This window comes from Schistocerca nitens, chromosome 5, assembly GCF_023898315.1.
Source record: "Schistocerca nitens isolate TAMUIC-IGC-003100 chromosome 5, iqSchNite1.1, whole genome shotgun sequence".
NCBI classification, from domain to species: domain Eukaryota; kingdom Metazoa; phylum Arthropoda; class Insecta; order Orthoptera; family Acrididae; genus Schistocerca; species Schistocerca nitens.
The window spans coordinates 128,163,939-128,176,619 of NC_064618.1; the positions used below are offsets into that span (position 1 = coordinate 128,163,939).

The 12,681-nt window shown below is 39.9% G+C and overlaps 1 protein-coding gene across 1 annotated transcript in view; it reads left to right on the forward strand.

Moving 5' to 3' along the window:
- LOC126260918 (ubiquitin carboxyl-terminal hydrolase isozyme L5) overlaps window positions 1-12,681 on the forward strand; it is a 66,592-nt gene that overhangs the window by 6,146 nt on the left and 47,765 nt on the right. The window contains exon 2 of the mRNA XM_049958379.1: window positions 574-637. Within this exon, the coding sequence (XP_049814336.1) occupies window positions 574-637 (64 nt within the window). The remainder of the gene's footprint in view (window positions 1-573; window positions 638-12,681) is intronic.

A 12,681-nucleotide genomic window follows, 5' to 3' on the forward strand; every position in this document is an offset into this window, starting at 1 on the left:
GGAGGCAATCTTGGCAGCTGCAGAAGTTGAGCTCAGGCCACAGGAATTGCACTAGGGATGCTCTAGATGCTTTTGGCTGACACATTTCCCCAACCTGACTGTATTTTACTACTTGTTGATTTTCCTTACCTACTTTTTTACTTGGTCCTGTTCATTAGATCATACTGCAGGAGAATCAGATTTATTTCTCACATTTTTCTTATGAAGTCATTTAGGTTTTGATTGTTAAAGGGCAAAGGTATTGAAGACTTCACGGTTTCATTTCATCTTCACCAATTACTCAGTCTTTCTGAAATTGGTTGTAATTTTTTTTTTCCCCAATAAACATATAAAATTTAAATTTGGATTAAGGTCAGAAGTTAAATGACCAAGCAAAACTTCTGTTTCCATTATTCACAACAAGGGCAAATCACTTGTTAAATGACTAATTATATACACCTCAACTATAATATCATTGCTAAAATTTAATAAGTTTTCATTTACTTTTTGTTTTAAACTGCAGTGGTTGCTGAGATGTGTATCATGGATTGTGTTACAAAAGGTACTAGTTAACATTATTAATAATTTTTACAGGTGTTAAAGGGGTTCAAGTAGAAGAATTGTGGAGTCTACATGCAGAACAGTTTGAGAATTTGAAGTAAGTTGTCTTGTTAAGCTGTATGAATATTTTACTAATTATCCATTCACAGTGTCATGCGGAAACACATTATTGTAAGTTTTTAATTTTGTAAGACAGGTGTTCTGGTTGTTACACAGTGTATGATGACTGCTCCCACACAGATGTATACAAAACAAGCACAAGAAATTTATCATTATTAAATCATGTTTCTCATTCTTAAAGATGAGGATGAAAAGATCGTCACAAAGTAGACGAGGCACTGAACAGCAGACAGGTGAAAAGAACGAAGTTCCTTATGTCTTTGATAATATTGCCTTTCAGAGGGGTGTGAGTGCGTGTATGGATTTGTTAGCTCTTAAGAAGTTTTATCTAACAGGTTAATTATTTTCAGTGTTTTCTAAATGCCTATCTTCATATAAACGTATCTTGGTGTTTCCGTCACTCTTAAATATGAAATTGTCCTTTCCCAGTCAAGTTAAAGGATACAGTAACAGGGTGTATATGACTCAGGAGATCCGGGAAAAACCCGGGAATTTTTCATAGTTTTATTTACCAGTTAAATTTTTGTTATTTTGACCGGTAAGAAGGATACTACCGTATCCTGCTTCTGCAGAATAACACTGCAGTAACAAAACATGAATGAGAGAAGTTGCCTCCGATGAGCGTGACGTGACAGCTGTTTACATTCGATTCATTTGATCAGTTGTATGCGGGCTCTTGCGCATGCACAGTTGAGTCACGTATGAGTAGTACCTCCTCTCGCTTCTGGCTTCAGATGTGTGGCTGGGCGCCACTATCCAAATTGCTCCGGTTCAGAAATATTGTAGATCCGGGGCTGATGCACAGAGCAGTCTGAGTTGCAGTGGGAAGGTGGGTAGTCTCCACGTGACCTGTGTTTAGGTTTAGTGAATTTGCTGTTTCCTCTTAGTTTATTGCTCTCACATTAAATGAAAACAAAATGGATTTCAGTGGCTGGGAGCTACGAAATGAATTAAAATACGTTTGCATAATTACCAAAGGCTAAAATATGTTGTTGGTTTCAGGTTTTATTTCCAGGGAAATATTGCAAATGGTGTTTTGAAAAGTGTTACTTTCAAAGTAAATTTCCTTTTACGAAAAATGAACTATGCGCGAGAATATACAATGAATTTCTTAAATCGCAGAGCTTCTGACTCTCATTTAAAAATCAACTCTTTGAGGACGACCATCTAGAAGAGTTTCGAGCCAAGAAGATCGGACATATTTTACTGGCGTATTTGTGTTATGTATCTTAAAGTGTAACACACGCAAAAAGATCAGCATTATATGTGGAAGCTTAGCTTCTCTTGCAGCTTATTAATCTTAGATACCAACATTTGTGAAAGCTTTGTTTTTCTTGTTGCAACACTATGTATATTAATTTAAACCGTTAACTTTTCTTTTTTGTGTGTTCGCACTACTTAAGAGTGATCTCTCTATTGGTTGACTACATCACGTATCCTATGCTGTCATCAGCTGGCGAGATCACGTGACATGAGCTATGACTGGCTTACAAAAGCGCGTTGCAATCTCGATTTCATCGCTTCGGAAAGTAACATGCAGTGTTTGGTGGAATTCGAATTTATACCTCCATAACATGAAAAAATGCAGCATACATGTTGCTGCACATCAAAGATCTTTCCAGAATGTTTTTTTTTTTTTTCACCCCCTGGGTTTCATTTTCTAAAGTGCCGGCAAATTCTATGTATGTGTAGAAAACCATAAACATTCTAAGGATTGATAAGTTTTACAGTGCCAAGGAAAAGTATACTGACACTTAACACAGAAAAAGTGTATTTTCACCCGGGAGAAAGTGTATTTTCAGACGGGAAATCCGGGAAAATTCCTGGAATATTCCCCCCCCCCCCCCCTTGTGCATGTATACACCCTGATTAACATTTTTTTAAACCCATACACAGGTGAGAGAGCTGTTGTATAAGAGTTTAAGATTGACATAATACTGCCTGTAAAAAATAAATAAATAAAAATTACCCTTTTGTCATAGGGATTGAAAGTTTGGTTTCAACAAATGTCTTCACTAAATGTCTTACAGCACCAGTATACCAAGGATTTTTGTACACCGCATTGCTGGGTTTGGGTATCAGAAAGAAACAAAATTTAAAGATGAAAAGGTAACTCAGAATAAAGTAATTTTCACTTAGTGGACTGCGCGCGCGTGCGCACACACACACACACACACACACACACACACACACACACACAAGATGTGGAAGTTCAGGTGTCAGAAAATAGTCATGCTATAGTGAATATGGTCCTGCCCAGTAAAATGTAGTGGTGCTACCAATCTTTGGGTTGGTTAACACCATTAATTGGCAAAAGCACAAGAAAACAGAAAAAGTCACACAGAATATTTTTAAGACTGTACTTCACCCAAACACTAGAATAACTTAGTTTTTATTCTTAGACATAAGAGGATTGCCTATTGCAAAGCAATATGGATTGATATGATATCATTGAACTATGAAAGAGAAATTAAGTAGTTTGACTCCATGTGAGTAATAACATTAGCAAACAGCAAACTTGACGGTATTGTCTAAGTGTCCCCTAGGTAAAAGGTAAGAATGATTGACATGTAACTGTCTAAAGACAGGCGTATGAAAGTCATTCTGTTCACATTCATATGACATTATCAACAGGCTTTGACATTAACCCCTCAAGAAATCCTGCTGCATTGTAGGACACTAAAGTACCCATGATTATAAAGGTAAAATTAATTTTTCGCAATATTGACATCAGTTACAAAACAATTTCACTTTGTCTCATTTTTGTCTTTCCCACCATTTCTAAGACTCCAAACCATACGCCTCTCTTACCATGATGAATCCTATCATATATCACATCCGTTCTTTTCAAAAATATGCCTTTGCACTATCAAAATTAAGGTCCCATATCCTGTTTCTGGATGTAATCCTACTCTACATCAGCCTCTTTTACATTTCAAATACTGCACTCTCGTGCACTTACCTAACTAATCTGTGACCTGTATGCCTCATTTGCACAGTTTCCACTCCACCAGACTTCTCTCCTCTTACAAAATCCTGCAGTTATTTGCCCCTCATGTTTCCTTTGATGGTACCATCTGCCAAGCCAACTTTAGACTGCAGCAATATGCCAGACTTTATCTCTGAAAGCTGTTCCACCTTCTTCTAAACTACCTCAAAAGTGGCGTTTATCTTCCTGTCCCTTTGCAACTCCCCAAACAGCCACACTATCAACCTCAACAAACAGAGCTTGGCTAACCACCTTAACATTGCATACCCTTCACCTCTGCCCCCCAGACCAGTCATAACTCATAATCACAAGAACCAGTCTCAACAGTACAGTGTTCTCAACCTCTCATCCAAAGCACTCTCCCTCCCTAAACTATCTGTATTATCCAAGGGTCTCACTTTCAGCTCTAAACCAGCATCTAACCATGCTGTTCTGGTGAAGAACCCATTTCATTTACAAACAATGTCAGCTGGAAATACCACTTTGCAACCCAATCCCAAAACCTTTCCAACAGCAAACCTAACATTGAGTCCTGCCTTGAACAGTTCTGACCATGATCCCGACTTAATCCACCACTATTACCTTAGAATAATCCCTTAAAAACCTTACAAGAATTCCTCACATCCAGCATTGCTTCACAACCTTTCCCCAGGTCTCTACAGCATGAACCGAACTTGTCCTCAGCAGGGATCCAGGCTCTACGTTCCCTGATGACTCCGTCGTCGTCATCATCATCATCATCATCCCAGTAGACAAAAGATTTGCTGTGGTATTTAACCGACAGAAGTTTGTTAGCAAAGGACTATTCCAGCTGTCTGACACCTCGACATACAGAGTCTGCCATCAAGGTCCCATCCCTGTGATTCAGGCTGACCTGCCGTCTCTCTTAAACTTCAGGCCCCTCACAAGGACTTACAACTCAATCCATAGAACTTCTTACCCCCACTCAAACCCCGCACCCCACCTTTTTTTACCTTCTTCCTAAGATCCACAAACCCAATCATCCTGGCCATCCTACAGTTGCTGGCTACAAAGCACCAACCAAACGTTTATTTGCCTTGCAACTCATAGTACAAAGACATCCCTCCTGTATCAAAGGTGCCAACCATTTCCTAGATCGTCTGAAATCTGTGCCCATACCATCCCCACAACACACCTTGCTTCTCGCCATTGATGCCATCTGCCTCGGTCTGTTGCTGAACATTCACTCAGTGAGCGCCAACCTGATTGACACCTATGATATCCTTCTTGCTCATCCCTAAATACCTTCTCCCAATTAAATTTTACATAGTCCTATCACGAATCCCATGCAACTTTCCTTGAAGTTGATCTCATTGTCACTGAAGGCCAGCTACACACTTCTGTTCAGATTAAACCTATTAACAAACAGCACTACTTAAATTTTGACAGTTGCCGTCCTTTCCATGTGAAGCTTCCCCTCCCATACAGCCTTGGCATTGGAGCCAAATGTATTTGTTCAGATGCGGCAATACACCACAACTCTCACTGCAGCCTTCATTGAACATAATTATCCCAGCAGCCTAGTTCAAAAGCAGATTTTCCAGGTCATCACAACCTATCCTGGTACTGCTGATTCCTCCAAAAACAATTTCGGAGTGCACCACTTGTCACCCAGAAGTATGCTAGTTTTGAATGTATCAATCAGCTAATTTGACAAGGCCATGACTTCCTAAAATCGTGCCCTGAGATAAGATCATTTTGTCTGAGATTTTGCCCACCACACCTAGAATAGCTTTTCGTTGCCCTCCCAATCTCCGCAATATCCTTGTCGATCCCTATGCTTCTTCTGCACCCATCTCCCTACCCTATGGCTCCTGCCCCTGTGACTGTCTCCACTGCAAGACTTGCCCTATGCAACCTCCTGCCACAATATGTACAGCCCTGTAACTGACAAAACACATACAATCAAAAAGAGAGCCACCTGTGAAATGACACATCGTATACCACGTGTTATGTAGAAACTGTTCGGCCTTTTACATCGGCGTGACTGCCACCCAGTTATCAGTCGGGATGAATGGGCATTGGGAGAGGGTGTATACAGGCAACACAATATCCTGTGTACAACACAACACTCATGACCTCAGTGCCTGTTTCACCACAAGGGCCATCTGGATTCTTCCCCCAGACAAGTTTCTCAGAACTCCGTGGTGGGAAGTAGCACTGCAACATGCCCTTGGTTCTTGCCACCCACCTGGCCTTAATTTACGGTAATTCCTTCTGTCTCAGCATTTCTTCACTGTAACTACTCCTTTTTTCATTTCATTTTAGTTGTCTACATCTTTCATTTTGTGACCTGTCTATTTTTCGCCATCCCCCCTCCCACCTCTGTTACATACAATGCACTTAGCTTTTGACTTACTAACTTGAGCACGATGTTAGTAGTAATCTCTGTCTTTCATATTACCCTGTCTTCCACCTTTAAGTTCTCAGTTTTTCATATCTCGTCTTGTTAAGGGAGCGCTTAGCGCTTCCACTTTTAAGTTGGACAGGTTTAATAAAAAAAAAAACAAAGATGATGTGACTCACCAAATGAAAGTGCTGGCAGGTCGACAGACACACAAACATACACACAGAATTCTAGCTTTCGCAACAAACTGTTGCTTCATCAGGAAAGAGGGAAGGAGAGGGAAAGACTAAAGGATTCCCACTAACACCAACCTGTCAGAACTCCGGAGATGGGAACTTGCCCTTCAGTATATCCTCTCTTCTCGTTACCCGCCAGGCCTCAATCTCCGCTAATTTCAATTTGCCGCCGCTCATACCTTACCTGTCTTTCAACAACATCTTTGCCTCTACTTGCGCCTCGACTGACATCTCTGCCCAAACTCTTTGCCTTTACAAATGTCTGCTTGTGTCTGTGTATGTGTGGTTGCAAAAGCTTGAATTTTGTGTGTGTGTTTGTGTTTGTTTGTGTGTCTATCGACGTGCCAGCGCTTTCGTTTGGTAAGTCAAATCATCTTTGTTTTTAAGATATATTTTTCCCACGTTGAATGTTTCCATCTATATATGTGTCTATCGTCCTGCCAGCGCTTTCGTTCTGTAAGTCACATCATCCTTTATATATATATATATATATATATATATATATATATATAGAGAGAGAGAGAGAGAGAGGGGGGGGGGGGGGAACATTCCACGTGGGAAAAATATATGTAAAAACAAAGATGATGTGACTTACCGAACGAAAGTGCTGGCAGGTCGATAGACACACACACACACACACACACACACACAAAATTCAAGCTTTCGCAACAAACTGTTGCCTCGTCAGGAAAGAGGGGAAGGAGAGGGAAAGACGAAAGGATGTGGGTTTTAAGGGAGAGGGTAAGGAGTCATTTCAATCCCGGGAAAGAGCGGAATTGGAATGACTCCTTACCCTCTCCCTTAAAACCCACATCCTTTCGTCTTTCCCTCTCCTTCCCCTCTTTCCTGATGAGGCAACAGTTTGTTGCGAAAGCTTGAATTTTGTGTGTGTGTTTGTTTGTTTGTGTGTCTATCGACCTGCCAGCGCTTTCGTTCGGTAAGTCACATCATCTTTGTTTTTACACACACACACACACACACACACACACACACACAAAGATGATGTGACTTACCAAATGAAAGTGCTGGCAGGTCGACAGACACACAAACATACACACAAAATTCAAGCTTTCGCAACAAACTGTTGCCTCATCTGGAAAGAGGGAAGGAGAGGGAAAGACGAAAGGATGTGGGTTTTAAGGGAGAGGGTATGGAGTCATTCCAATCCCGGGAGCGGAAAGACTTACCTTAGGGGGGAAAAAAGGACGGGTATACACTCGCTCTCGCGCGCGCACACACACACACACACACACACACACACACACACACACACAATCCATCCACACATATACAGATCCCAAGGAATGTTTCCCTCTATTATATATATATATATATATATATATATATATATATATATATTGACTTTCGACGGTAATGTATGTCTTCACTGAAATTGTTTCCTACTAATTTCTGTGTTACAATGCTGCAGTTATTTCTTATCACTTTCTTTGTTGCAGATATTTCTTAAATTTCGTTGTAGTTCCTTGTCAGTTTCTTTGTCGTGGTTTTTCATTGCAGTTTTCTGTATAGATGTTCAGTGCTAATTTGTTTACTGAAGAGGTTGCTAAGAAATCTGAGAACTCCAGTGAGTTCTGTGTTTTCATGAGGAATTTGCCAGTTGACACAGTTGCAGAGTGTTTTGTGAAAAGGATTGTTTGAAATGTCTTCTGACTGGAGCCAAAGGAGAGTGAGTGTGCTGACTATTTGCATATCTTGGGAATAAAGACTCTGTTTCAAAGTGAAGATGTTTCCAGTGATGACCTTGTGTTCTAAATGTTTTGACAGAATAACAACAATGATAGTATCTGAACAAGGTGAAGCCTCCCATGGTGCAGATGATGTAGATGTTGCATCAATAGAGGAAGAATTAAATATCCTGAATCAGTAAACTACAGAGTTAGGTGTTAGTCCTGTTAAGAAATCTTGGTCAGTGAAGTCGAGTCATAAGCTCTATGCATCAAGAAAGTGCAGAGAAATTACTAAAGCTATGGATGAATACTCTACAGCAAAACTGACCACACTCTCCAAAATAGGAATTCCATCTTCAGAAGAAAATGAACCAAAGCACTCTTGCACCTCTTGCCAGGAATTTTTCAGAAATATCAATTTAGCTGTTGAATAATGTGCATCCCACACTGAAAATTCCAGACACATTTTCAAAGAAAACAATTTTGAACCACGTTCCATCAGTATCAAACTACATGGCAGACAGATCAAGAAATGTAAGGTCTGTAAAAAGGAGCCTTGGAATACCATATCCCTATTATGGTCATCCTGTAGAAGCAGCTCAAGTTCAAATAATGCAGTCATTTTAGGTGGAAGATAAATGAGACTTTTCGCCAGAGTGGGAGGGGGGGGGGGGAATAATAATAATAACAGTTGATGGTCAAAAAGTTGTGAAAGTGAAGAGGTACATGACTCGCAGTATTAAAGAAACTTTTGCAATTTATAATAGCAACTATACAACTTCACATATTGGAAGACCAAAATTTTATGCGCTGCGACCTAAGTGGGTTGTTCCACACCCACCAAGAGATGCCAGTTTGTGTGTACTGCGCAAATTTTGAACTTTGTGTGGTTACTTTGAAGAACTTACTGGAGCATGTGACATGACACCTTGCTAAGGCATGTGAAGTCATTAGCAGTCAGTGACGTATAACGAGAGACTTTTTTGTTTCAAGAATGTGGTGACTGCTCTGGAAAGGGAGGACTGTCTGTACAGGCATTTGGCCTGGGAGACATAGCAGATAACTCTACAGAAATTACATGTGCGACATGGGAGGAAAATAAACTAATTAAGAAAAGTGTGGCCTTTGACAGTTTCATTGATGAACTTGATAAATGGTCAGTGAAAGCAGTAACACACCAGGATCTGAAGAAATTGCACCACCACCACATTGTGGAAGTGAAAGGGTGTGTACAGGGTGAAGAACTATACCCGGGCCAGTGAAACATGCCACTTGACAGCTCGCATGTTGTTGGCTATACTATGATTACGAGGATGCGATAGCTGCCGACAACTCCGAAGTACATTTTGTACATGTAAGCCACAATCGCCATTTTTATGTAACTACAACAAAGTTCTTTTTTTTCTAACAGCGGAGAGAAAGATGGCGGAGACTCAGCATTTGATAGTATATGAAACTGGGAAATAACACCACCTGAAGTTAATGACAATATCTATGAAAAGTCGTTCCAAATTGTTACCACAATAGCTGCATGTAAAAGTATAATAATGTAAGCCTAAGCATACCAAAGAACACACTATCCACACCCATAGAAAGAAATAAAGCAAAACATGCATTGCAGAGAGAAGGAATTAATTCTGTATACATTTACACTCACCAGTTTACGATGACAGTGGCGCAATTCCATCCAGTTCTCCTTCACTATCATCGAAATTGGCACCAAAACGTCATCATCATCATCTTTAGGAGAAATCATTAATTGTCCATTTTCATTTATAATCCCGTCCATAGCCTGTGCTTCTCTTACGTGTTTAGAAACATAGCCTACTTTCTTCCTCCACGAGGTAGCGTCTACTGTAGCAACACCTTCACGTAGCAGCCTTTCCACTTGTGTTATAGTAAAAGTCTTGTTACTTCTAATGTACACCTCGACTTCAATTAAAATCAATTCAATTGGATTAAAATTGGTAGCCCAATTACCAAGTGACCCTGTTTCCTTGCAGTTTCATCAACAATGTATTTAGGCATCACAGACCTATTTTGTTTTACAAGCGAGTATAACAACAGGTTTGTCATGCTCATGTCTGCAGCAATGTCTCTCGCCTGCAACCACTGCACCATAGTTTCTTTACAGTCACTAGTGGTAGGAGTTTTATCTAAAATCACGGAATGGTACGGTGCATTGTCCATCACAAACACTTTCAAAACACTAAACCGGAGCAACATATTTTTAAACCACTGCAGAAACCATGGTGGTCCATATCCTCATAATAGTCACTGGTTTTTCTTGATAGAAAAACTACAAATCCTTCATGCACAAAGCCGTTTGAAGATCCTGCATGGGCCACGATTAATCTGGATCCTCTTCCTGTTGGCTGATGACCGGTGCTATTCGGAGTATCATCTGTCCAGCATTTCTCAACTGACTCCCCAGCGTTGATCAAGGTTTCATCTAACCATATGACTGAGTGTATGTCCTTTCCTACAATTTTGTGTAAGAAAATGGTTTGAGTTGCAACAACGTGAGCTTTTTCGAGTAACAGTTTTCGTCCATCTAACTTTTTCAAACGGAAGCCCATACTTTTTACACCAACTTAAGTGACCTTATCCCCCTTGAGAAAAGTTCACTTTCTTTTAAATAAATTAGCAACTCCGCTATTGTGGGGTATTCTTTCCTTATGTAATATTCGTATATGTGCTGACAAATTGCGTCAGATTGGAAAGAATCAATATCTGTAACAGGACAAGGCTGCTTTTTTTTTCTTTCCAGAGGTACTTAAAAACACACCATTTTTCTCACAGGGCTTTCTTCCACACTGTTTACTTCAGTGCCTTGTAAGTCTTGAAGTAGCACCCCTTTCCTTATAACTGTTCTTTGACTTGAGTTGTAGAGTTTTTGAGGTACACACTAAAACTTGATCGGCGGGAATCGAAGCATGCCCATGAACAGAAACAATCCCCTCCCCCTTCGTAAAATTCATGCGACGTGCGACCTCCGTAGCAATTCCAAAGCCGGACTATTTAATGGGACTCCACAGCGCAATGGATTGTAGCTTGGTGAACATCATTTTGGTGACATTGTTTCATAAATAGAAACTGTTGTTAATAGGTAACACAACACAAACGCAGGCGGTCACACATAAACGTACAATGTTGACATGGAAGCCGGCAATGTGGTAGCATTTGACGCCGGAACCGGCTTTTGTTCGGTCCTGTTATTGGTTCAGAAGATGCAGCATGTTGCGTGCGTCACTTGTTTATCAGTTATATTGCCAACTTTACAGCGCTTGGGGAGTGATCTTGAAGTGACATGTTTCAGCGGCCCGGGTGTGTGTTTAGTGCTTCACTGTGAGTTTGCTGAAAACTGGTCTGTAATTCTCCCACATGAAGTACAAGGGCATCATTGGAGTAATGGCCAGGTTTCAATTTTTACAGGAGTGACATATTTTCAAAACAAAACCACAAATGTTGCAATTATTCCTGATGACACAGGACGTGACTGCACATGCTTTGCTAGCAGTGTGCAAAATTCGACTGCAAACAGGGGGCAGAGAAGATCATCATTATTTCTGATGGTGCTCCTAGTCATTTTAAAAATTGTTACCAGCTGTTTGAATTGAGTAAGTCGCTTCTGCCAATTGACTGGGTATACAGTGCTCTGTTGGTCACAGGAAGGGGCCTTGTGTTGGTGTAGGAGCCCTACTGAAGCACCATTCTACAAAACTCGATCCTTCCAGACCAAATATAGATGCAATTCAGAATGCTGAGGGTCTTAAGAGTGTCATGAAATCTTACACATTTACAGCCATAATTCTTTTTTCCAAAGAGGAAATCAATAATTTTGTGAGCAGAAAAAAGAAGAATGGTCCAACCAAAATACCCCTGTGAAATAAATTCAGAAGAGATATTTTTGGACTCAGTGATGGATTAACTCACATTGCACGCACTTCAAATTTTGTTCGCTCGGCCAATACGTCAGAAACAGCAGGATAATATTCAGATTCACAACCTGAGAAGGGGGATGTTTGCGGCATGTTTGTACAACTGTGACTAGTGGACTGCAGAGATTATAGACATCAGTTATGAGTTAAACGAAATTATAGTGAACTTTATGCTACCTCATGGACCAGCTGCTGGATATAGGTTTCCAGCTGAAGGACAACAACAAAAAAATCAGTGCTCACTTCCTGTTCACAATGTTTTGAAGATTGTAAGGGCTCTAGTTCCTTGGTTCAACAGGAAGACTCTATAACAAAAGAAGATACTGAAGCAGTGGAACACATTTTTAGTTCACTGATTGGCTAATTTCAGTACAAAACATAGTGCACAGAACTTCTTTGGACCTTTCACATACATTTTGGAGCCATTTAAAATTCTTCAAAAATGAGTCTCTTATTCATCTTTCAAAACTAAACTTGTGTGAAATAAGGCTAGGTTTTGATTTTTATGAGCCTGTTATGTGGTGTTGTGATAATAAAACAGGTTTTATGTATGTCAAAAATTTAAATTGTTTTTAAAACCTCTTCAACGTAATAGTGGAAGCTGTCCTTTTCACAGAATGTAGAACTATGTGGTACTAATCAACAGAAAAAAAAATCAAAATTGTATAGATTGGTATTTAAAAAAAAAAAATCCATAAATTTATTAGTAAAGTTCAGAATGCAATAGTAAAAGAACTTTAAAAAAACAGTAATCATATTAACTGACCCACCACTCACAAACAAAATTGCCATAGGAAAC